We start from the raw sequence: 27,236 nt of genomic DNA, 5'->3' as shown, positions 1-27,236 counted from the left end.
AGAGCAATTGAAAATAAAGAAGCAAAACGAGTGAGGATATATTCCCTGTGTGTCTTAGATCAATAAACGACTCCAGTTATGCTTACGGGAGCGTGCTGACAAGCAGTAATTACAGAGCCGAGGCCTCATCCGTTTGGTCTTGAAAAGTTTGATTCTACTCCTAATAAAAATGATTGCAACTTCAAAAAATGGAAGAGAAGAGTGAAAATACACATCATCTGAGCAATGATATGGACTTTGCAAATCCCTCCTCTTCTGGGGATAAATTTAGATATTTAAATGGATAAATCTAGAGAGTTGATTTAGATATTGAGAGTGGTTCTCCAAGAGAAAGGCAAAATAAAAGGGACTCAACCCTTTAGGGCTTTTGTGTGTGGCCCTGTCACGCCTCATGCTGATTACTGTCTTGTAGAAGGAGAGATATTGACTCAAGAATGAATGATCTCAGTCCCTAGCCCTTGGGTAGCATCTCTAGAGCCAGGTCGTTAACATCTGGGTTCTTCACTTTCTTTTCTGCTTCAGCCTTGCCTTTCACTGCATGGTTCCACGTTCTCTTGGTCTCCACCTCTTTTGGTCTCCGCGTCTGACCCTCTTCTTCTCTCTCTCTCTCTGTTTGTATCTCCCGTCAACCTCAGGCTTCTCTGCAGAATGTCCAACAAAGACCGACACATTGACTCCAGCTGTTCGTCCTTCATCAAGACGGAACCCTCCAGCCCGGCCTCCCTGACGGACAGCGTGAACCACCACAGCCCAGGCGGCTCTTCAGACGCCAGTGGGAGCTACAGTTCAACCATGAATGGCCATCAGAACGGACTTGACTCGCCACCTCTCTACCCTTCTGCTCCTATCCTCGGAGGCAGTGGGCCTGTCAGGAAACTGTATGATGACTGCTCCAGCACCATCGTGGAAGACCCCCAGACCAAGTGCGAATACATGCTCAACTCGATGCCCAAGAGACTGTGTTTAGTGTGTGGCGACATCGCGTCTGGGTACCACTATGGGGTAGCATCCTGTGAAGCCTGCAAGGCGTTCTTCAAGAGGACGATTCAAGGTGAGTTACCGACCCCCTCCTCCAGCATCACGGGATGGTTGGTTGGTGGATTGGTTTTCTTCCTTCTTATCCTTGTTAGTCAAGTCTTGCATTCCCGATTCTATCTTGAGTGCAAAAGAGATATAGATTAAAATTGATAGTGGAGGATTTGTAGGATAAACTCCACTCCACCCTATAAGCCCCCTATCAATTCCACTTTTACTTTCAAGCTCTAATGATAGAATGATGTAAGCTTTGGGCGGAGTTTAAAAGAGCACAGCTGCTCTTAATGCAATAGGAGTCTGAATAGCATTTGAACCTATAAACATAGGATGACTATTGCTTTTACCTTTTCCGTTCTTCTTATAGCTAAAATAATAAATATTTTAGATCTATGGCTTTCAAACTGGGGTATGCATCAAAACCACCTAGAAGTCCTGTAAAAATCCAGATCACCGGACCACACTCCCAAAGCTTCTGACTCATTAGATCTGTCTTGAGTAGGGTCTGAAAACATATTTCTTTTGTATTTTCTTTCTTTTTTTTTTTTTTTTTTTTTTTTTTTTTTGCTTTTTAGGGTCACACCCACGGCATAAGGAAGTTCCCAGGCTAGGGGTCGAATCAGAGCTGCAGCTGCTGGCCTACACCACAGCTCACGGCAACACCAGATCCTTAACCCACTGAACAAGGCCAGGGATCGAATCTGTATCCTCATGGATCCTAGTCGGGTTTGTTAACCGCTGAGCCGCGAAGGGAACTCCTGAAAACTTTTATTTCTGACAAATTCCTAGATGCTGCTGCTGCTGATCCAGAGACTACACTTTGAGAATCATCTACACTTTGACAAATTTAATTTTCTGCAAGCTTCCTTCTTTCCCTGTGGTTGGATAGATTTTCCCCACCTTTTTAATGAGTTTGAATTTTAAAATGCTTCCAAATTATACCAAGTTATAAAATAGGACTCCAGGAGTTCCCTGGTGGTGCAGTGGGTTAAGGACCTGGTGTTGTCACTGCTGTGGCTTGGGTTACTGCTATGGCATGGGTTTGATCTCTAGCCCAGGAATTTCTGCATGCTGCGAGCATGGCCAAAAGAAAAAAAAAAAATACACCTCTAGCATATATAAGACATACCCAAACCTTTATAGATATTATTTTCCACCAAAAAATGGGGGACCCCTTGAACTAGGAATCCACAAATACAAAACAAGCTAGTTTTCCAAGCTGTCAGTGTAGGCCCTTCTTCTTCATTTATTTAGATCCTTTGTGATATGCATTTGAAGAGAATAGAGGAAAGAAAGGATCATTGTTTCTTGAGGCCCCTCAGCACACTGGTGATTCCCTTTGCTCCGTGGTTGACAAGATGTATCTTCTTAACAACCAGTTATGGGGACAAGCGTGTCTTCCCACTTATCAGTGGTTCTCAACCTTGGAGCTCCCTGGAGTCACGTGGAGACTTAAACAAAAATACTGAAGCCAGGGCTCATTTCCCCAAGTGCAGAATTAACTGGCCTTGGGTGGAGCCAGGGCAAGCAGGGATTTTTGAGAGCTTCCTAGCTGATGCTCCCTGTAAGGCCCAGGTTAAGAACCACTGCACTGCACTTTGATCTGTGACAGAGCTTCTCAGGGTGCGGGGCGCTGGACCAGCAATATCAGCCTGCCCTGGAAACGTGTGAGAAATGCAGATCCCCAGGCCGCCTCCCAGAGGACCTCAATCAGGATCCCTGGGGAGGGCCCCCGTGCTTTGGCTGCGGCCTGCGGGTGACTCTGATGCATCCCGGTTGGAGAACCACAGCTCTAGGACCGTGTTGCTGCCGGTTAACCACCGACACCCCTCCACTGTCATCTCGTGGTCCCTTGTTGGGCGTAACTGACATGAGTTTAATAACTTCGCGACGTGCTACTGGTTTTTAAAGTGCCAAGGAGATGATGTGTGTGCTAAACCCTAATCCTTCTAAATATTTTTTACCAAAGATGACTCTAAAGCCCATTATGGCACAGAGAGTTTTATTCTACCCTTTTAAGAATGGGCGGAGGGCAGGTCCCCTCACCCAGTTACTCTGAAGGTGGCCATGACTGTGCTTAGCAGGAATAGGTCGCTCCATCTTCCACTTGCTTTTTGTGGTCTGTTGCATAAGAGCATCCTTGGTGTATGGCTGATGAATACACACTTAAAGAGTTAAAGTGCGTGGTTTTTCAAGATCTCGTAACTCTTACATAATAGAGTGGATATTTAAACATTTTCACAGCCTTTCACAGTTTTCACTGAAGAATACAAGCCAAGTTAGAATGGAATATTTTTGAGTTAGCTAAATATTTTAGTCACTGTATCTTCCTATTTAATGGATCATCATGGCCATATTTTATTAGCATTTTCTTACAAAAATCCTTCATCCACTGCATCTTCATTTTCTTTATTCTCATCTGTTAACGGAAGGCGTTAATACCTACCTCAAGGAATGCTTATGGATAAAAAGAAATACCAAATGACATGTAAAGTAAGTGAAAACCATGTTGGGTCATACGTGAAGCTTCTTTTCACTTTGGGGCCTTTGAAAATACCTCTTCGACCTGTTTACTAGATTGCAAACCTTGGAAATGAAAACACACCTCATATCTTTGGGTTCTTATCAGCCAGTGTCCAACAGTATTAGAATACAGTGCTACAGGAGTTCCCGTTGTGGCTCAGTGGTTGATGTATCCGACTGGGAACCATGAGGTTGCAGGTTCAATCCCTGGCCTCACTCAGGGGATTAGGGATCTGGCGTTGCTGTGAGCTGTGGTGTAGGTCACAGATGCAGCTGGGATCCCGCGTTGCTGTGGCTCTGGCATAGGTTGGCGGCTACAGCTCCGATTCGACCCCTAGCCTGGGAACCTCCATAGGCCATGGGTGTGGCCCTAAAAAGACAAAAAAAAAAAAGAGAAAAGAAAAGAAAGAAAGAAAAATACAGTGCTACAGAGTGTGTGAAATTTAAACTTAGTAATTTGATTGTGTTAAATTTGCACAGCTCAGGGGTCCAACAACACAAAGATAAGGGAGTGTTTGGGGATAAATTCGCAAATACCGTGTACACTGATAGAAGCCAGAGGTTCTCAGTATGACAGTCACTTCCATGTACTCAACAAATATTGACTAAGAACCTACTGTGTGCCTGGCAGCAGGGCGGCTGGAGTTTCAGCTTAGCATTTTATGAAAGCTCGGTTCCCAGAGGTTTGTGGATTGCGGTGAAGTCCTATAAAAGCCTCCTGCCTTGAGGGAACACCAGATTTGGGGGAGGTGGGGGAGATTAAATTCCTTGGCCTTTGGTGTGTTTTCTAAAGATAGAATAACTATGTGAAAACATTTCTTGACAATTGTTTGTTTGTTGAATCCTATCCTATAGCTATGCAGTGGTTACTTACTGAGCAATCACTGGACTAGAACAATCGGAATTCTCTGCCCGATTCTTCCTTAGGATGCTGAAATGCCACCAAAAGCTTAACAGAGCGAATCACAGGGTGATTCTTGGCATTGATGTAGAGTGCTCAGTTTTACTCCATATTGGAGAGAGCAACTTTCAAGGATGTTGAGCAGGAGACAGAGATGTCACTGTCCAGATTAGCACTCTGGGCTTGCCCGCCTGGCTGTGTGTGTAGCTGGCAGCTGGGCAGCACTCAGGACGGCTACCCTGCTAGCTTCATCAGCAGGCATCACCCCGTGGTGCTTACTTAGCCCCAAAAAGGCAGTGAGGCAAATAAAGGGATTAAATTGTGAAAGTATAATGTAATAATTAGGGTGGCGATGGTGAGGGAGATTGGAACAGCCCCTTCCTTTCTGTGGCCACACAGTGATGGCGATTCAACTCCGAAGATGCTGACAGTGGCCCGAGTCTACTGTATCATCATAGATGCTTATTGGATGCTGAAGAGACCAAGGAATTCATTCTCACGCCTTGAGGGGGCCTTGCAGCCCAGCTGTCCTTCTCCCTTCCCTCCCGGAGAGCTCTCTGGAGAATGAGAAAGGATAAGACTTGTTTCAGTCTTTCTACGTCTCACCACCCCTTACGGTCGAGATATTATAAAGTGTGGCTTCCAGGTTTGGTCTCATCGACTTGAAGAAGGGGAGCTCGAAGCCATAGCCGCAGGGAATATTGCTTCTTTAGAATTTTCGTTTCTTGCAATATTTTCAAGACTGGTTATCCAATAGGTAATACATTTTTAACATTGGACAAATACTTCTTAAATTTAGAGCCAAAAGAACATATATCCAGAGCACATCTTAAAAGTAATGAGAATTGTTCTTTTCAAGCTGAATGTGGTATTCTGGTTGGAAAGGCAATTAATCATAGATTTCAGTGAAAGTCAACCAGAAAGTCATATTTTATTTATTGACTGTTTCCACGTTATCATTGGAAAACTATTGAATGAGGTCAGAGCTTAGGTAAAAGTCAAAGTTTTGGAAGGTGTTTGTTTGTTTCTTTTTCCTTTTTCTTTTTCTTTATTTTATTTTATTTATTTATTTATTTATTTATTTGGCTGACCAACAGCTTTTCAGAGGATTTTGACAGTTCTGTCATCCCAAAGGGTTACATTGGCCGCAATGATTTCATTGTCATTTTCTAGGCTGCTTAATTTGTGTGTGTGAAATAGTTATTCTGATTTTTTTTTTTCTAATTCTGGTTTTGGCCTCAATTCAGAAACGAGTGGAAATATTTGTGGTTTTATTTTTGTACCTTCTCATTAAGAATTTCCCCTGGACTCTTGTTAAGGAGGTAAGAGGAGGAAAATATCCTTATACCCTCCCCCTCAGAGTCAATATGTATTTCATTATTTAATTCACAAAACACCCCTGAAGCTTTTATTTCTATGTAAGAATATGGATGGAGTTCCTGTCATGGCGCAGTGGTTAATGAATCCGAGTGGGAACCATGAGGTTGCGGGTTCGATCCCTGGCCTTGCTCAGTGGGTTAATGATCCCACGTTGCCGAGAGCTGTGGTGTAGGTTGCAGATGCGGTTCAGATCCTGCGTTGCTGTGCTCTGGCGTAGACCAGCACAACAGGTCCGATTGGATACCTAGCCCGGGAACCTCCATATGCTGCAGGTGTGGCCCTAGAAAAGACAGAAAGACAAAAAAGAAAAAGAATAGGGAAAATAAATTAAGTATATGTGTATGTTTATATATATAATATATATATATACAGAGAGAGTCAACATAACCATTTTAACTGCTTATGCTTCTGCTAAAGATAAGGCATTCCCCCTCCCCCTTTTGAAAAGAGGAAATTATATATATATTTGTTTATGTATATTTATTTGTTTGTTTGTCCTTTTGCCTTTTCTAGGGCTGCTGCCTCGGCATGTGGAGATTCCCAGGCTAGGGGTCTAATCAAGCTGTAGCCACTGGCCTACACCAGAGCCACAGCAACGAGGGATCTGAGCCGCGTCTGCAACCGACACCACAGCTCATGGCAACCCCAGATCCTTAACCCACTGAGCAAGGCCAGGGATTGAACCGGCAACCTCATGGTTCCTAGTCGGATTCGTTAATCACTGGGCCACGACGGGAACTCCAGTTTTATATTTTAAGAGTAGTGTTTTTTTTTTTAAGATATTCATTCTAGCCTGGGTTTGGGATTCATAGAAAACCAGGTCCACGTCTCAGCCACTTCCCTGCTGAGAGGCCATCCTTCTCTGTGCCTCCCGTTCCCGGGGGGCAAGGCTGAAGTGAGAGAATGTCAGTGTCGTAGTGAGGGCTCCACAAATTATTAACTTGGGTTGATATTGGCACTGGGTTGGGAGACTCAAGCACTGGGTGCTTCAAATACTCTAGGACAATGAGGTGTCCCTTGGTGCTGCATCAGAAGGACCTGTAACCTCGCAGCTCACAACTGCCCTTTTGTTCTGACGGTAAACCCTCTCTCTCTAGCCATTCTTCACACTTGCGCCCTTTTAGAGTAGCAGGCGTTAGGTGGGCTGAATGGACATTGGACTGGTTTTAGATAGTTTCATGGGGATGGATAATTTTTTTTTTGCAGTGAATATGAGTAGGAAACTGGGTAAATCAAAAAGGGAGCCTGAATCTTGTAAGTTGAGTAAAATATCCCAGTTAAGCTTCGAATGTGGGATTTAGGGAAAAAAAGCAAAAGGTCCCTGCAGAGCGAAAGGTAGGGGTCACCACCCACGGTGAGGATCAAGTCCACTGCACCTGTTCGTGGGACCAGGGACAGGAGTACAGTGGACACCCGTAGACTGCGAGCGTCAGTATCTGAGCATGTCTAAGTCAAGACATCATCTGCGAAGTCGTCTATGTTCTGCTCTCCTGTTTGGTGAATATACCTTCGTAACAGCCTGGGAGGCCAGCTTAGCATTGTTAGTTCTTAGACTCTTGGATGTTTTGTGTCAGAAGGAGGCAGCAAAGGGAGTTCCCGTTGTGGCTCTCAACTAGTATCCATGAGGATGTGAATTCAATCCCTGGGTTAAGCACCCAGTATCGCCGTGAGCTATGGAATAGGTTGCAGACCTGGCTAGGATCCCACATTGCTGTGGCTGTGGCATAGGCCAGCAGCTGCAATTTGACCCCTGGCCTGGGAACTTCCATATGCCACAGATGTGGCCCTAAAAAGGAAAAAAAAAAAATTAAAAATAAATAAAAAGGCGGTGGAAGGGAGCTAGTCCTTAGCCTACAGCTCAGCCCATTTCTCTTCTCTCCTTCCTCCCTCCCACCATGTCTGGTATATAGTGTGGATGCCCCCGACCCACGTGTCCAAGGCCCATCCATTCCTTCTGAACAGCTGCCCCTTGACCAGGCACAAGCCTCCTCATGGTGTGAGCACCAGCGGTGCAGGCTGGTCCAGGCCACTTTCTAAAGGCTGTACCCAGGGGAGAGGCAGGTCCTCAAATGGAGCTTGAGGGGGGTTATCTAGGAATTGGGGACTATGCAGTATAAGGGGGTCGGCTCCATTGGGGCTCATCTCCTAGTCTATAGAATGGCTTGCACCACAGATGCCTTCTTAAAACCCAAGGCCTTCAGAGTGGGCCTCCTAGTTCTGAGTCTAAAGGTGATGCTGATAAGAGCCCAAATCCCACCTTAAACATTGTTCTGAAAGAGGCGGGATTTGCCCGCAAGGTGTGTGCTGAAGGTATATGGCACAATCTTTGGATGTGACACTACTTTCTCTTCTACCCTGAATTGTGACTCCTTCCTGCAGCAGGTGATAGAGTCCTAGAGGGTCTTTCCTGAATGTCACATGCGCTACTTTAGTTTTAGAATATTTGCGGCACTGGAGAAAAGAACTTGACAAATTTGAGTGTCTATACATCATAGGAACCTTACGAAGGGAAATAGTAAGATATGATCTATTTAACTTAAATAGCATTCAGGGAAAGAACTAACCCAGTTTATAAATGGCAGCTTTAAAAGTCACATGTTCTCGGAGTTCCCATCATGGCTCAGCAGAAACGAATCTGATTAGCATCCATGAGGACGCAGGTTTGATCCCTGGCCTCGCTCCGTGGGTTAAGGATCTGGTGTTGCTGTGAGCTGTGGTGTAGGACGGCGGCTGCAGCTCGGACTCAGCCCTTAGCTTGGAATCTACACATGCTACAGGTGCGGCCCTAAAAAGACCAAGTAAATAAATAAAAATAAAAGTCATATGTTCTCAAAAAAAAAAAAAAGTCATATGTTCTCAAATTAAAATCCAAAATAATTTGGAAGGGTCTCAGTTGACTGGTTGGATCTCAGTGATTATCATTTGGATGCAGGATTAAATATTGAGGTCATGGTTTCAAAAGGAACATTGTCTAAGACTCATTTGCTTTAACTCAGAGCTTGCTTTTGTTATGTTTCATTGACTTTTCCGCTTTTCCTTGCATTTGATGACAATTTTGTCTGATTTTTGGCAATGCATTAATGCTGCCAAGTAGTCATTGAGAAGTATTGTTCTCCTGCCATTTTAATTGTTAGCTTTGAGTTTAATAGTAAAATTGAGTCTCGCCGATTTATAAGCAGAGACCACGTCCATGTGAATGAATTTTTAGGAAACAGAACAGTTTACAGTTGCATAACTCTCAGTATGACTTCGTGGACCCACTTCTGGGATAAATGAGTCGTGACTCCCTTTTCATGGTTTGTTCTGACTTTGAGGAGCTGACTGAAGTTGTCTTCACTCCTGAGATTGTTGAAGAGCTAATGGTCAACAAACCTTTTTTTTTTTTTTTAGAAAAGGACCAGATAGTAAAACCGATAGTAAATATCTTAGGATCTGCAGGTCACATGCCTTTTGTGGTACATACTCTATTTTGTTGTGGTTTATTTTTGTAAGCTAAGAGTACAAAAACCTGTCCGATCTTGGGGCCATACCAAAACATAGGCTAGATTTTCCTGCTGGCCATAGTTTGTGTAACTGCTAGACCAAAACATCTTCAGTTATCTTCCTTATAGGCAACATGACTACCAAGATTTTTCTTTGGAGGACTTTCTAGACAACATTATATGCATATCATTTATTTCAATTGAAAGCAGGAGTTCCCATCATGGCTCAGCAGAAACGAATCTGCCTAGTATCCATGAGGGCATGGGTTCAATCGCTGGCCTCACTCCATGGGTTAAGGATCCAGCTTTGCCATGATTTGTGTGTAGGTCACAGATGCAGCTCGGATCTGGCGTTGATGTGGCTGTGGTGTAGGCTGGCGGCTGCAACTCCGATTCGACCCCTCGCCTGGGAACTTCCATATGCCATGGGTGTGAGCCTAAAAAAAAAAATAAAAAAATAAATACAAATCTCATTTACTTTCCTGTTTGTTAGCTAAGTAGATTTTTGCATCTGTGATGAACTTCTTAGGTAGTGGGGTGTGGCTGCCACTTTGCCTGCAGACACTGGAATTGCCCCCAGGCCACGGTCGTATTATCTGTTGACTATTTTGACAAAGGGGCTGGAGGCTGTTTTTTGATGACAAGATAAACTCCAAGCAAAGATACCAGTACCTCTCCTAACAGTCTAATAACATTTATTCTTTCCTCCTGGTTCTCCCTGCCTCCAGACCCAGCCCTGATAAAGAAGGCAACTTCCCTCAGAGAATAACAGGTACATGACCTTGTTAGAACGGCCCCCACCTGCAGACGTAGGAAGTGCTTGAGCAGAAACAGTAGGAGTGATAGGCTGTACTTTCTGTTTTTCAAAATGCGTGTTTTTTTATTACCTGTGGTAAAGCCCTGTGTGGACATATGAGGGGACCCTTCTCCCCAGAAACCCAGAATTGGTTCTGGCTGATCTAGTCAGGGTGCATTAAAATATTCACCCTGAAGGTAGAAGAAAACCAAAAAGGAGCCGTGAGATTTCTGCTGTCTGAAGTTCCTGTTCTCACAAATGTGGGTCACTTTTTGGGGAATTAGCTGCAGGGGTATATGTCTCTATGATATGAATCCTGAGGATTTGTTGCATGTTAAAATTCAGGTTTTGGAATTTTGAGCAGATTTTGAGGAATGACAGGGTGGGGTTTGGTGGCTTGAGTCGGTTTTTGTTTTTTGTTTTTTTTTGTTGTTGTTGTTTTTTCTGTTTTTGTCTTTTCAGGGCCACACCTGAGGCATATGGAAGTTCCCAGGCTAGGGGTCTAATCAGAGTTAAACAGCTGCCGGCCTACACCAGAGCCGCAAACACAGGATTCAGGCCACGTCTGTGACCTACACCACAGCTCACGACAACGCCGTCGTTCTTAACCCACTGAGCGAGGCCAGGAATGGAACCCGTGTCCTCATGGATGCTAGTTGGGTTCGTTGCCACTGAGCCACAACAGAAACTCCCCCTTTTTTTTTTTCCTTTACTGGTAAAGCCCAAGGCAAAGATTCATTTTTCTGATACATTACTTGATAAGCTTAGTCGATATCTTTGAAGTGATCAAGTACACACCCGGCATTAATTCACTTTCCTCTGAAGTTGCTTGAAGTTGTTGGGATCCAACCAGGTCAAGGTCGGGTCATTGGAGTCCTCTTACACCATTTCTGAAGTTTTACATGCAAGCAAGTGAGAGAATGGTTGCTGGCCAAGCATTCTGGTTTATACCAAAAGTAAATCTAAGTTTATATTTTAAAGAAATGATGTCCCAACATTTATTTTTCAATTTATTTTCTTTTTCACTGTGCTAACAATGTAAAATGCACATAACCTAAAAATGTAGAATTAAAAGTTTTCCATCTTGGCATTCCTATATTGGCTCAGCAGGTTAAGAACCCGAAGTTGTCTCTATGAGGATGCAGGTTCAATCCCTGGCCTCGATCAGTGGCTTAAGGATCCGGCATCACCTTGTGGCTGTGGCTGTGGCGTAGGCCTACAGCTGTGGCTCCAATTCGACACCTAGCCTAAGAACTTCCATATGCTGCAGGTGCAGCTGTAAAAAGAGCAAAAAATGTTGACCTTAGCTGTTCTCAAGTGTCCAGGGCATTGGTAGTAGCTCTCTGTGGACACTTGCACAGCAGGATCTTCGACGCTCTCTCATCTCGCAAAGATGAAACCCTGTATCCATTAAACAACAGGTCCTCATTGCCCTCCCCCCCAGCTGCTGGCAGTCACTGTTCTGCTTTCCAGTCCTCTGACTTTCACTACTTTAGATACTCCCTATAAGTAGAATCTTACGGTGTTTGGCTTTCTGTTCTTGGCCTGTTTCACTAAGCATCCTGTCCTCAGTTTGTCTGTCTTGTAGTGTTGACAGGATTGCCTTCTCTCTCTCTCTCTTTTTTTTTTTGACTGCATCCACAGCATGTGGAAGTCCCTGGGCCAGGGATTGAACACACGCCACAGCAGTGACCCGCGCACTGCAGTGACAATGCCAGATCCTTAACCCACTGAGCCACAAGGGAACTCCCGGGATATTTCTTTCTTTTTTAAAGTTGAATAATGTCCTGTTGCATGTATATACCACATTTTCTTTTTCCATTCATTCATCAATAGACATTACGATATTTCTACCTTGGTTATTGTAAATAACTCTGCAGTAAGCACGGGTGTACAAATATCTCTTTGAGGTCCTGCTTTCAGCTTTTCTGGCAGATACCCAGGCGTGGGATTGCTGGATCATAGAGTAGTTCTATTTTTATTTTCAGAGGAACCTCCACGCTGGTTTCCACAGTGGCTGCACCATTTTAATTCCCACCAGCAGTGGGATCCCCAACATTTTTTTTTAACAACTTTTTTTTTTAATAGGAGCCATCCTACTGACTGTGAGGTGAATGTCGAAACATTTTTGAGGAGTTCGAGATGCTCCCCCAGTGTGAATTATTTTACCTACCAATGCTTATTCATAAATAATTACACATGTGGGCAGTGTAAAAAGTTGGTTTCATCCTATTGCATTGAATACAGTGCCTTTATACCGGTGATAGAGGAAGAAGTCGTGAATGCGTCCTAATAATAATAATGAATGTGTTAGTTTTAAAAATGTGCCACACCTCGTTCCAGGTACTTTTACATTAATTATCTTACTTAATCCTTCTATCGTTCCATGAATGTAGGTACTACCATTATAATGCCATTCGATTATTTATACATGTGGAACGTCTATAAAAGTCATGGAAAGACAGAGAAGCAATTGGCCAAACATGCTGGGCCTCAGTCTGAACCCAGAGCCTCTGCTCTCAACCCCTTCCTCACCCTGCCTTGTAGATTTCGAAAGCTTTTAAACCATGGAATAGTTTTATTTTTTTATTTTTAACATATATTTTATTGACATATAGTCGATTTACTAATTTGTGCTTTGTAAAAATTATAGATGATTTACAGTGTTTACACCCATTTCTGCGCTACAGCATAGTGACCCAGGCATATACACACACACACACACACACACACACACATTCTTTTTTCTCATACTATCTTCCTTCATATTAAAACATGGAATACTTTTAGACTGAATTTTTCTTGAGAGATTTTAGTTCATGGGCACAATCTTCCATTAAGTTGTTAAAATATAATAAAAATAGGAAATTAAGAATATTTTCAGTTATGATTAGATGATGTTAAAGTTTATTAAAAAGGAAGCAGTCATAAGTAAGTCTTTAAAGTATCTAATTTTTTCGAAGTTCCCATTGTAGCTCAGTGGTAACAAACCAACCAGTATCCACAAGGATGTGGGTTCGATCCCTGGCCCCACTCAGTGGGTTAAGGATTTGGCCTTGCCGTGAGCTGTGGTGTAGGTTGCAGGTGCGCTGTGTTGTAGGCCGGCAGCTGCGGTTCCGATTCAACCCCTAGCCTGGGAACCTCCATATGCTGTGGGTGCAGCCCTAAGAAAAGCAAACACACACAAAACAAACAAGTCTAATTTTTTTCTTACAATTCGTTTTCCAAAATCCCCTAAATATGAAATTTCAGAGTTTTAACTCTTTAGTACCACCATGTTTTCTTCTTTTTTCCTTTGTCCTTTTAGGGCCGCACCCACGGCGTAGGGAGGTTCCCAGGCTAGGGGTCTAATCGGAAGTGTAGCCACTGGCCAACACCACAGCCACAGCAATGCAGGATCCTTAACCCACTGAGCGATGCCAGGGATCGAACCCACAACCTCATGGTTCCTAGTCGGATTTGTTAACCACTGCGCCATGACAGGAACTTGTAGTACCACCATGTTAATTTTCTGTCTCAGGTCCCTGGATTTTATCAGCTGACATTCATTTTGCCACTAGATTTTTAGTTGTTGGTCTCAAGATTGAGCCTAAAAATGTACACTCACCACTGAGTGTACTCCCAGACTCTTTCGTTCTTGATTTCAGGAGGAGAGAGGAGAATCATTGTCCACATGCTCAACTTTGTGACCACAACAGAAGCAGCTCAGAATCAATTTCTTTTTCTTATAATGAATCCAAGTCAGAAAGAGTTAAACAAAAAACATGATTCTAGGTATATATCTGTATGTTTATAGAAAAAAGTTGTATTGTTTGGAATCAACTCTTGTTTTATTTTGGTTTGAAAAAGTTTAAAGAAACAATCATATTTTATGCTTTGTTTTGTTTTTTTTTAAGAAGGGCATCCAGAGTCATACTAGAAGTAATTTAGTACATGAAAAAATTTAGTACATGAGTTAATGTTAACTTAGAGCTTGAAATCTGAATGCTTTGGAGTGAATCTGAAGGCGTACCCCAGATCTACATTCTGATACCCGTTCTCTTTCTGCGCGTTCTGTTACCATAATTTCCATTTGAGGAGGATCACAGGCAAACCCAGGAATCTTCAAAGGAATGAATCCAGCCCACGATTTTGTCCTTTTTTGTACCTTTTCCCCCTCTCTGATTTCCAAAGATCTTCACTGCTTCCTGGGTTCTGGAACCCCTCACTGTCCCCAGAGTCTTTAGACATGGATAGCAATTTGAAATTTTGTAAATATTTAAAGCAAAAACCCTCCAACTCATCCTGCCACCTGTTCATCTCAAATGTTATCAATTTACTGAGATTTCTTCTTTAATATTTGAACCTAACTTGTATGAAGCTACCTCAACAGGGTTGTGAGCCAAAAAAAAAAAAAAAAAAAAGAAATAATAGATAATAGATTGTAAACTTATTTCTTTGCATGACAGCCTTCTGTCCGCAGGCTTTAGGCCAGAAATCAGTAAACCAAAGCCCTGGGGGTCAAATCAAATCCACTTTGCTAAGGAACACAGCCACACCTATTCTTGTGTGTGTGGCGGTTTTCTGCTTCTGCAGGAGGGCAGAGAAGTGCCACCAGACACCGAGGGGCCTGCAGAGCTGAACTATTTACTATCTTTGACCCTGAGAAAAAGCTTGTGGACCCCTGCTGTTTTATGGATTTGGGGGGGAATTCAGTGATTCCTGGACGAAGCATCCTTCCCCTGCACCCCCTGGGCCTTCTTCCACCAGGAAGCCCCCCACTCACTCCAGCCAAGTTTTCCTCTGTGCTCTTGCCGCAGTCCTTGTCAGAGAAGGCAGTTTGGGTGCCCGGGTTTTCTTTCTCGGAGGATAATCTTCCGGTGCCGCACAGCCCGAGCCCTCATGGTTCTCCTCTGGGCTTCTCCGTTTCACTCTTTTTCTTTCTTCCCTTCCTTTCTTCCTTTTTGCTTTTTAGGGCCGCACCCACAGCATATGGAAATTCCCAGGTTAGGGGTCGATTCAGAGCTACAGCTGCCAGCCACAGCCACAGCAATGCCAGCTTGGAGCAGCTTCTGCCACCGACACCGCAGGTCACGGCAACACTGGATCCTTAACCCACTGATCCTTAGCCAGGCATTGAACCTGCATCTTCACGGATACTAGTTGGGTTCGTAACCTACCGAGCCATGATGGGAACTCCTGTTTTACCCATAAATCCAACTGGCAGCCTTGTCTGTGTCTCCTGACCCTTGGCCTGATTAGTAATGATTCCTTTTGAATGTTGGCTTGTGCTTCTCCTAATGTGCCTATTGATTTACCAGGCCTGCTATGCTCCTAGCCTCCTGGCTTCCCAGTGACAGGCCTGGAGGAACTCTCTGCTTATCATCTCCTCACTGCTGTGCTGAGGACCAGCACCTGGAGCTCTCTCAAATCCCTCTTAAGTTCTTCTCCTGCATCCCCGTCCCTCCCCTGAGCAGTTGCACTGTCGTAGTGATGGTTGATGGTTGGGGATGAAGGTTCGCCTTGCTGGGTACCCTAAACACAATCTCATTTGATTTGCACAGCAACCCCGAGTGCTAAATCTCACGCCCGATTAATTTACAAAGGACGTAACTTCGGAGTGAAAAGTGCTTCCAGCTCAGACAGAAAATGAGACACTGGGACTTGACCCCATTTCCTCTAGCATCTCAGCTTGTAATCGCGGTTATACCGCCTCCTACAGGTGAAGTACAGATGGTGACCATCCTGTGTGTCCAGCAGGATTTCCCCAAATCCATACCAGCCTTGGAGGACACAGACTGATACTTGGTGAATACGAGACCCCGATCTGCAGGGAAGAACTTGATACCAGTGCCAGTGTCTCTTTGCTGACAAACTTCCAGGCACACCCACAGCCTTCAAGAACGAAGCGCTCAGGGACGGTATTAGGAAAGGTTGTGCTTGCTTTGACTTGTTTATGGCAGAAGGAAAACGTCCAGATTGGTATGAAGTCAAATTCCTATTTAAGCGTCATTTGTTTTTGTCACATAAGGTACCATCCAGATGCCTCCACACTTGTCATATGGACTTAGGGTGCTGTTAGGGAACTGCCACTGCAGAATGTATGTACACAATGAAACACTTTCTACCCAAATACAGTGGGTGCATTAGAGTTAATTAGCATCTCTTGCTTCCGCCAAGAATATTTTGTTAAGAACTTTTTTTTTTTTTAGTTGTATGTTTTAAAAGAGACATAGCTGACTCATATTTAATCTATTTAAAATTTGTAGGTAGAGAAAGAACACGTGAAAGCTGGTGTTGGATAAGGAGCACAGCAGATTTGGGGAGTAACGTTTAGCTCAGATATAACACCTTTCAGTGGTCAGTTTTGAGCTGTTTTATGAAGACTCTGTGACACCATTCTGATCGTGTAGGAGCTAAACCAAGATGAAGTGACTGCATACACTACGTAGGGGGTATGTTCTCCTGCAAAAGAACAGTTGCCTTTTCCAAGAAGATACCACGTCAAAGCTAAAAACATAGAATTTCTACGTACCTTTGATGAGAGATTGTATAGTCTCTGTCATTTTCGTCCATAAGTGTTTTTGATTGTACACTGTTATTCCCTCTTAATGCATTTCAGAGCCTATCCTGCCGATTATGGATTATAATTTTTTTTCCTATCATGAGCAATAGCATTATTTGGGGATCTTTAAAATGAATGTTGACAACATGACACCTGTTGCTTTGGTGACATGGTTTGTTTGGTTTCTGTGGCATTAAACTGGCCACCAACCACAGCGGCACAAAGACAAGTTGAGGGATTTCTTTTTGAGGTGTTGAGAGATTCCATTCTCTCAAAGCAACCCTATCCTCTCCCACAGCTGCCCTTGCACCACAAGTCTGACAGCAGCAAAGGACAATGCCAAGATCCACCCTACCCTGCCGCTCCCAGGCATCAAAATTTCCTTTCCAACCATCCACAATAGCAACAGCAACAGCTACACAAAGCACCCTCTTAGAAGATAAGAATTTCATTCTTCATCTCTGTTCTAAACAACAGTCAGTTGCAACACTCAATTAATTTCTTTTGAAGATTAGAGTCAGGCAGCATTGCATCATAGTTAAGAGAGAGGGCGCTGGCTCCAGAGTGCCTGTGTTTAAATTCTGGCTCTGGAGCTTGTAAGCTACGTGATTCTGAGTGTGTTTCCTCCTCTCTCTCTCTGTGCCTTTGTTCTCTCATCTGCAAAATGGGGGTCCATAGACATAAGGTACATAGAGGAGTGCCCGGCACCCTTCGTGTTTATTAGAGGTATTGGAATGTGAGTTTTAACAGGTGCATCCAAAGAGCATTGGACTGGATGGCAGGAATGTGAGTTTCAGTCTGTTTTCTGCAATTAACTTGCCCATATCCTCGTCAAGAAGGTTGAGCGATCATAGATAAGTCAGTACACATTCACCTATCTGTGGTCCACATAAAACCAGGTGTCTGAACCTCTGGAATTTAGGATCTGTTTGAAGTCTAATAGCCTAGAAATCTGTCTTGTTTATTGCCAATATGGTATTGGCGGATTGTTATCAGTTTTATTCTGTCTAATGGACTGTACTTTGTTATTTATTTATTTATTTATTTACTTATTGCTTTTTAGGGCTGCACCCACAGCATATGGAGGTTCCCAGGCTAGGGGTTGAATCAGAGCTGTAGCTGCTGGCCTACACCGCAGCCACAGCAACACAGGATCTGAGCCCTGTCTGCGACCTACACCACAACTCATGACAATGCCAGATCCTTAACCCACTGAGCAAGGCCAGGGATCGAACCTGCATCCTCATGGATGCTAGTCAGAGTCATTAACTGCTGAGCCACGACGGGAACTCCCTGTTCTTTTTTCAAAGAATAATTTGGCGTGAAGCATTAAAGTGAGGGACTGAGAAATAGGATCAGTAAAAAATCAAGTTGACAGGTAATAAAACATTCTGTTGGGCAGAGGGGACTCCAGGGGTAAGTCCCTGCCCTCAGGAATGGACAGTTGTATGGTTGGGACAGGAGGCTGGCGATTCACTAGATACATGTAATAAAGTACTTTGAGTGCTAAGAGAAAGATTTGCTTGAAGAGAAGTGTGAGATAAACTAGTTGCATTCAGAGGGGCTCCTAACTCATCTTGTGGGCCCTGGGAGAGCTTCACGGAAGGAGTGATAAATGCAGCATATCTAGAACCAGCAGGAAAGACATGCTGCTTTCTAGAAACTGGGCGTAATTCATCATGGGAATCAGAAAAGGGGGTAGGCCTGGGAGACAGGTAGGGATTGACCTGGGGCTGTGGCCGGAGAAAGGCTAGGCTGCGATTTTGAGGAGCTTTGAAGATGCTTTGCCCTCGGTTATAATCAGGTTACACCCACTGATGGGCAGTTTGGGAGCTCAGGGTAGTGACAGGAAGTGCTCTCCAGGAGAGGTGGTTGATGTCTCAGAAATTCACTTTGTAGACATTTTGGTGCTTTAAAAAATGACTTGAGTTATTATACTTCTTCCTGTCCTCCTGATGTCTGTAAAATATAGCTCTCTGCACAAGAGTTGACAGCAAGGCGAAGTCCTCCCGCAGCTTTCTGGGTGAATGGTATATTCATTTCCATACCCTTGTATAAATCTGCAGAAGGTTCATACACACACACACACACACACACACACACACACACACGTATTATCCCCAAACTCCAGACTTAGGTGTCCGAGTCAAACTACTTAGTAATTGTTGGAATATTACAGTATGCCTTCCCTTTCTTCTCAGGAGGGAAAATAAAACCGTATATGATCTTAATACCTCTATTTCATGCAATGCTTACAGTGTTGTAAAGCAGATATGATTATTCTTCCTCAGGTTTGTTTTTGCTTTTTGTTTGCTTATTGGTTTTGCCCTGCCCATGGCATGTGGAAGCCCCCAGGCCAAGGATAGAAGAACCCACACCACAGCCATGACTTGAGCCACAGCAGGGACAACGCCAGATCTTTAACTGGCTGTGCCTCTGGTTATTCTTCTCTTGTCCTTGAGCAAACTGAGTAACGAAGGTGAAGTAACTGCTTTGAGGTCACGCGGCTAATAAACGGCAGGGCTGGCATTTGAACCCAGATCCGCCTTTCCCTTTCTGCCACTTCGCTCCTCGCTTATGCACCCTCGGATGCTTTCCAGCCCCCGTGTGAGGCGTACAAGACTCTTCTTCTCCTTCTCTGTGAGCAGAACAGGCTCCGAACCCAGTGTTCAGCTAATAGTTGTGCCCTTAAGGCGATAAAGGAATGGTGGTGTCTCTAAGTTTGGGGGAAACTGAGGCAGGGTATGTCTTGTTTCAATTGGAAAAGAATGAAGGCTAAGTAATTCTTCCCTGTCTTATAGCCCTGTTTTCCTACTAAGCCATTTTTCATCGAATCTGGGGGAAATGCCATCTTGTGCTTAGACACCAGGAGACTGTCCCTGCCGGGACCCGCTGTGGCCCAGCAGCCCTCCCACCGTGAATCACAGGAGGCTGAAAGCAGAATCTGGCTTAGCTCCAGTCACGAGGGCTTATAAACCTGCCTCCTTGTGGGCTTTTTCCCCGATTGCCTTCCCTTAAAGGCAAAGCATCATCTGTTTGCCTCTGGGAGCCGAGCTGAGCTTTCCTGTGGAAAGGCCACCGTGCTCTCAAGGCCCTTGTGGATTACGTTTGTGTTCCTCAGAGTGTAATCTTCCAGAACCTTAAGGTACCAACCATCCAAACACCTTTTCTATACCTGCCTGGCTCCCTCTCATTCCTCAAGGGGTGGAAAGGGCAGCAGAAAGGCAAAGAACAGGAGCCTCTGGCACAGCCCTGAGTATGCCCTCGTGTTGCTACGAGCCAGATGTGACTGTTAACCTGCCGTGACCCTCCTCCCCCACCTCCACCTCCCACACCTCCACTTGGCCAGTGGACGGGCCCCTTGGGAACCTGGTGCTGCCCTTCCTTGTGGTCACTGGCGGGGTAGGGGGCGTGGCATCCTCTCGAGGGCTTGGGAGAGAGTCTTGAAGTATCTTCAATGACAGCAACTCTGACCTTTGAGAGTCGATTTAAAATTTAGGAATGGATGACAATCGTTTGGCGTCCTGTTCGTGTGATAAAGAGGCCGGTCAGATGTTTTGGGTGAATATGAATAAAATGTAATTGGATCCCTCCCTTCTGTGGATTTTATGGATTTGAAGTGACTCAAGTGGCAATTTTATCAAAAAGTACTCAGAGTAGCCCTCTGGGAGCAGGTTTAGTGTCCCTGAGTAAGTTATTTTGAAGTCCACCGTGGGCGTGTTCTTTGAAAATGAAATAGTTGATGTAATTAGGACTTTTTTTTGGCCACAGATCTGTAATGAATGATCCCACAGTATAGAATCCCAACAATCGATAATATGTGAAATAAGTAGCTAGAAACAAAGGAACTTTAAACACAAGAAAGAAAAGAGAAGGAAAGAAAAGGAAGTTGTGGGAGTTCCCGTCGTGGCTCAGTGGTTAGCAAATCCAGCTAGGGGCCATGAGGTTGCTGGTTCGATCCCTGCCCTTGTTTAGTGGGTTAAGGATCTGGTGTTGCCGTGAGCTGTGGTGTAGGTTGCAGACATGGCTCGGATCCCGAGTTGCTGTGGCTGTGGTATAGGCCAGTGGCTGCAGCTCTGATTCGAACCCCCTAGCCTGGGAACCTCCATATGCCGAGGGAGTGGCCCAAGAAATGGCAAAAAGACCAAAAAAAAAAAAAAAAAAAAAAGAAAAGGAAGTTGTATTGCCAGATGGAAAAACCTTTACTGCTGTACAGTAAAGAGAGGGTTTGCTTTCTTTCTTTTTTCTGCTCTAGGGCATTTAAAACAAAAATACTACCGATTATGGCCTGCGTGTTTTTAATGCTCTGTAATTGTGAATGGCGGCAAATCCCATTATTTTTAAATCACTTAATGTTGGAAAACAATTGGATGAACCCTACTTGGAGTGCCCTGTGGGTCATCTCAAGCCATTTGGTTCCGTTAATAAAATTAAAACAATTGGGGGAAATATACAGATGCTTTCAAATTGGCTTTACAATGATGATGTCTGTACGTGTGAAAGCGAGGACGGCTCTGGGGAGCTCTGTAAAGCCAAGTGCTTCATTACCGCATGCGGGAGATGGGAGTCGGAAGTAAAGATTTGACATATATTTTTATTTTGAGGTGCCATGCTAATTTACATCATTCAGCCCTTTCACTGCCAAACTGTAAAAGTCCATTAAGTGACTGAAAGGCATATACAAATTATCCACTGGCACTCCAGGCTCGAGTTTTACATACACCCTGTTATTCTGTCCGCCAGCTAGCCGCAAGATTCTATTAAGCTGTAAGTGAGAAGATTATGTTGCCTGCAAACTAATTGTACAAAAGACCCTGAAATAAGTAACCAGCGCCCAGGACCTTCTGAAACACCGCCAGGAGATATTATAAATTGCTCGATCCTTCTTGTCAGCCTGGTTGAAAACCCCAGCGCTTCCATGTGGATCCGGTTCCCTCTGAAGCAGAGACGGCTTCCGCAGCTATTGACAAACCTGGAAAAATTCCAGTCACGTCCTCCGTAGCTGCCCCCTCATCCCCTTTACAAACGTGGCCCAGAACATAGCACGCTCTGCTCCAGGAAAACTCCAGGTCCAAAATGAGAATCCTAGACTGAGAACCATAATTTCTGCGTCTTCCTGTGTGACGGTCCAGTGCTAACATTCCAGGTGCCCGAAGTCACTACTGGACGTATTTTTGTCTTGTTTCCACTCTTCACGAATCGAAGGAAAAACAAGTGTCCCATTGAGATCGCAGTGTCTATTGGGAGTCCTGTCTTTGAGCCGTTACCAAAATAGATGTAAGCGTGTTGCCCAGGTGCTTGGGGCAGCACATTTTTAGGATAAAATGCTCTCTTCATTGAACAGAAAAAGCACCAGGGAAGGTCTTTCAAGGGCAGAATCTCTGTAGACTCTGACATGGATCAAAGGCGGTTGGGTGGATGCTCCCAGCCAACAACAGTGAACTAAGAAGCGCAGTGGGAGGGCTTGGAAATTAGAGAAGTTTTCCTCCAGCAAAGGAGTTCTTTAGCGTGATGTTGATTTGTTTTTTTCAAGATAGAAACCAGTGTTACTTAGTGAAATCAAGGTTATCATCCATAAATGTCAAGACAAATTTATTGAAACACAACATTTGGCTGAAGGATGCCAGGTTCGTCATAAACCATTTCTGGGTGCTGAGCTGCAAAAATCTACCCTTTATGGAAACACTCAGGACCACTGTGTTTTCTTTCCACTCACAGTGAAATTTTCACAGGAATGTCTTATTTCCTCTGGCTCTGGGAAGGTTCCTGTACCCCAGAGTAGTCATTTATTCATTTTTCACAGCACTGTTCAATCATGTGGTCCCCTCTGAAGGATTCACTGGCTTTCCTAAGCATAACCTCTGCATCTCAGAGTCCCCATCGTGGCGCAGTGGAAACGAACCCAACTAGGAACCACGAGGTTGCAGGTTTGATCCCTGGCCTCACTCAGTGGGTTAAGGATCCAGCTGCCAGGAGCTGTGGTGTAGGCCGGCGGCTGTAGCTCCCATTAGACCCCTACCCTGGGAACCTCCATATGCCTCAGGTGCGGCCCTAAAAAGCAAAAAATAATAAGATAAAATAAAATAACTAAAAAACCCCCTCTGCGTCTGTGGGGATGCAGATGTGAACACGGGCCTCTCAGGCTGGCAGAATCCAGAACCACTGCACCACACACTCAGTTGTACTGTTATTTATTGACCTGCTTTGTTGTCTCTGTAAGACTGTGGAGTCATCAAGAGCAGGAACTGGGAGTTCCCATCGTGGCGCAGTGGTTAACAAATCCGACTAGGAACCATGAGGTTTCGGGTTCGGTCCCTGCCCTTGCTCAGTGGGTTAAGGATCCGGCGTTGCCGTGAGCTGTGGTGTAGGTTGCAGACGCGGCTCGGATCCCACGTTGCTGTGCCTCTGGCGTAGGCCGGTGGCTACAGCTCCGATTCAACCCCTAGCCTGGGAACCTCCATAAGCCGCGGGAGCGGCCCAAGAAACAGCAAGAAGACAAAAAAAAAAAAAAAAAAAAAGAGCAGGAACTAACCGCTTTTTGCCCCAGCCCAGCACCTGATCCAAAATGGTAGACTCATCAAAAAGCATTGAGGTTTTAGCCATGAGTGAGACAGAACTGTGCCCTCACCAACTCATTCTAAGGCACTCTTAAAAATGCCCCTGCCTTTACATTTCTCCTTGTCACAGAGGAACTATGGAATGTACTGGTTAGAAAGGAAACTGGGATCCTTCTTTCTGTGTGATCTAAAACTCTCATGTGGCAGTTTGGCAATCGCACTTCTGTTTTTTAGAGGGAATTTATTTGTTTATTTATTTAGTCTTTTTGCCTTTTCTAGGGCCACTCCCTTGGCATATGGAGATTCCCAGGCTAGGGGTCTAATTGGAGCCGAAGCCACCAGCCTACGCCAGAGCCACAGACACGCCAGATCCGAGCCACGTCTGCAACCTACACCACAGCTCATGGCAACGCCAGATCCTCAACCCACTGAGCAAGGCCAGGGATTGAACCCGCAACCTCATGGTTCCTAGTCGGATTAGTTAACCACTGTGCCACGACGGGAACTCCTAGAGAGAATTTAAAAATCTTTTGGTGGTCACTCAGAGAAGGGTCATCCATAGATTTAGTCACTGTTATTGAATCACTCCTGTGTTTTCTCCAATGTGGCTCCAATTCTTAGGACACCCATCTTGTAAATAATAGTAAGTATTATAAACATTAGGTAACTCTTTTAGTGCCATCTATCTGTATTTTCATATTTTTTATTACTTTTGTTTTTATTTATATCAAGATTCACTTTTACTTCCTATAAAATCTCTGCAAGGTTTTTTTTGTTTGTTTCTTTTCATTCAACTCCCCAGAGGCCTTGGTACTTTTCTGATTTTCTTCTTGATGACCTCACTTTGTTTTGCCATGGATTTCCAGTTTCGTCAAAGCTATTTTTTAAGGTTTTGAAACATTAACTGGATTTTCTTTTATTTTCAATTTGTGGAATCGCTCTCCTAGTGTTCTTATATTGCTTCCTAATGGGGAGTTCCTGTTGTGGTGCAGTGGAAAAGAATCCGCCTAGGAATCTTGAGGTTGTGGGTTCGATCCCTGGCTCAGTGGGTTAAGAATCCAGCATTGCCGTGAGCTGTGGTGTAGGTTGCAGATGTGGGTCGGATCTGGCATTGTTGTGGCTGTGGCATAGGCTGGCAGCTGTAGCTTTGATTAGAGCCCTAGCCTGGGAATTTCTATATGCTACTGGTGGGGGCCTAAAAAGAAAAAAAAAAAAACAAAAAAAACCCATATATATTGCTTCCTAATGGGACATCCTGGTCAGTTGACCTTAGGTGCAGGACTACATGACAGTACTATGACTGATGGTCATAAAAATGACCTTTAGATACTAGGAAAATTATTAAGTAATTTAGAATGTATTATTTTCCTTATATACTACTTTCCGGTGGAAGCTTTCTGTTCCATATCATCAGTAATCCTTGGCGCTAGGCTCTCCATCTAATGGGTACATGCACGTGAGGAGGTATGAAAAAATTGGCTACGTCTGGATAGGATGAAGGTACCCAAAGCGATATGAGAACCAAGAAATCGTTTTCTGCTAGGATGGTCTGAGAAGTTTTCATGAAAGATTTGAATTTAAGTTGACCCTTCAGCCTTGGAAGTCATTTTAAGAAGAAAAGAGGGGCCAAGATAGATCATTCTCAGAGGGAAAGCCTGAAGGACACAGCAAAAGCGGAATCAATCAAACTGATGCATCTGAAAGTTCATGTAAGGTAATCGTTGTCATGTTGCAGGAAAAGTAGATGAGCCTGAGATTGGAGCAGGAATTCTGTTGGCTGGTTCCGTGGTTTATATTGAATTCCAGAGGCCATAGGAATCTATCGATTTTTTTTTTTTTAAGTTAGGCTAGCAATGTGATCAAAGCAATCCTGGGAAGAGGAACCTGATCGTGGTGTGCTGCATGGATTGGGGGGGACAGAGCAGAGGCAAAACGCCCAGTTAGGAGCTAACCCCTGGAGTCCAGGTGTGAGCCCACACAGGTCTGATTCAGGGGCCTGTCAGCAGGGTGTTGTTGAGAAGAGGACAGAGTTTTCAAAGAGGAAGAGGAACTAGTTGGAAAGGAAAGATGGTTCTTGTGTGTGTGTATATGATGCTGGGTCATCCCAGTAGAGGTGTCCATTGCTGGGTTAAAAGATGAAGGCTGGCAGTGAGGAACCTATGCTTTGATACTGGAAAGTCAACAAATTTTGACTTCCGATCGACGTTTCAGGAACAAAAAAGGAAGAAACGCTGGTTGGAAAACATTATTATCTTTTTCTTTCTAATTCTTTGTTGTTCAGCTTTTCCTAGGAAAGCAGAGGCTTGAGCTTCTTTTTCAGTAAGTGTAAGGGGAGCCACGTAGACTGGAAGGATCTGGTAGTCAAATCCTAATTAACCCCTAGGAAATTACTAGCAACACTCTCTTGATGCAAAATAAATTTTCAGTGAAAATTGCAGTGAAAAATGGTTCCTCTAAAGTTCAGATTCTAAATCCTTTTATTCTCAGCCATGACCCAGCCAGTCTGGTTCCTGTGCCCTATCCTTGGCTTCCTGTGAGGGTAGCATCAGTAATATGTCTGAGAAAGGTGACAGTTTGTGCTCCTGTGGATGCAGTTAATATCACTCGTAATAGTTAACCTATTATGTTAAAAAGTAGTTGCTTTTAGTATTATAAATGCCCTGAATTAGAATGCTAATTTAGTCAGTTTTGATAGGCTTATCTCAAGTTGTAATGCACAGGCTTTTTTTTGAAGTCATGCGCACTTAACCAATTTCCCGTAGTTATAAGTGGTTAGGTATTACTTCCTGTAGAATTAGCAGTTGCTGAGTAGTTGAGTCTTTCTCCAGTCCTGCAATCCACTAATGTGATATTTAATGAGGAGACATCAGTCTGGAGAAAGGTAGTCAATATAAATCAGTGTTTACAAAGTGTGATTAACTCTGAAATATTTCATCAATGCTGTGGTCCCAGGCAGACTCTATGCTAATTACTAGAATCTGTGCATGTTTCAGGGGACTCGGAAGGACCCTGAGTATTGCAAACATGGAGCAGCAAAATTGCAATTATGCTCGGACCGTCTCTGATGACAATTTATGCATTTGGTGTGATGACCTCCCCCTTCCCAAGAGGGCAATAAACAGAATGCATTTTCATTAAGATACTAATGCACTTAATCACAAGGGGAAAGGGTTAGGAAGTAACGAAAGACCTTCAAGCACTATGTGACAGAGCTGATAGGGGAGAGAGGCTTTATTTTAAAGGCAGCTTCTTTACAAAGCTGTAGGCAGCCCCAGAGCACATCCCACACGCTGTCAGTGGCACTAATTGAAAAATTTCAAGTGAAAGTTTGGATCTTCTTTTGGCGACATCCTGATCATTTCAAATGTGTCATACTAATGTAAATGATGTAGAGTATCATATTAAAAATGTAATTTCACAGCAGTTTATTTTTATTTATAATACTTCCATGCAGATTGAGTGTCTGGAATTCATTATGCAAGAAATGTAATAAACAGATGACGATGGTGATGGTGATGATGGTGACGATGGTGATGGTGGTGATGGTAATGACGGTGATGATGATAACGATGGTGATGATGGATGGTGATGATGATAACATAGTGATGATAATGATGAGTGATGATGACGATGGTGAAGATGATAACAATGGTGGGTGATGGTGGTGATGATGACGGTGATGATGATGGTGATGATGATAACATAGTGATGATAATGATGACGACGGTGAAGGTGATAACAGTGGTGATGATGATGACGGTGATGATAACAGTGGTGATGATAGTGATGATGATGATAACATAGTGATGATGATGATGGATGGTGAGGTGATGATGATGAGATGGTGGTGATGACGGTGATGATGGTGATGATGATACATAGTGAGATGATGACGACGGTGGTGATGACGGTGATGATGATAACGATGAGGATGATGGTGATGATGATGATAACATAGTGATGATAATGATGATGATGGTGATGATGACGATGGTGAAGGTGATAACAATGGTGATGATGG

At 43.9% G+C, this 27,236-nt stretch overlaps 1 protein-coding gene across 25 annotated transcripts in view; it reads left to right on the top strand.

The window, feature by feature from the left end:
• ESRRG (estrogen related receptor gamma) overlaps positions 1-27,236 on the top strand; it is a 660,805-nt gene that overhangs the window by 470,949 nt on the left and 162,620 nt on the right. For all 25 annotated transcript variants that reach the window (XM_021064111.1, XM_021064112.1, XM_021064110.1 and 22 more), the window contains one exon: positions 636-1,051. In XM_021064111.1, coding sequence (XP_020919770.1) covers positions 636-1,051 — 416 coding nt within the window. The remainder of the gene's footprint in view (positions 1-635; positions 1,052-27,236) is intronic.

This window comes from Sus scrofa, chromosome 10 (genome assembly GCF_000003025.6).
Source record: "Sus scrofa isolate TJ Tabasco breed Duroc chromosome 10, Sscrofa11.1, whole genome shotgun sequence".
NCBI lineage: Eukaryota > Metazoa > Chordata > Mammalia > Artiodactyla > Suidae > Sus > Sus scrofa.
This window is presented reverse-complemented; position numbering and strand designations above follow the sequence as displayed.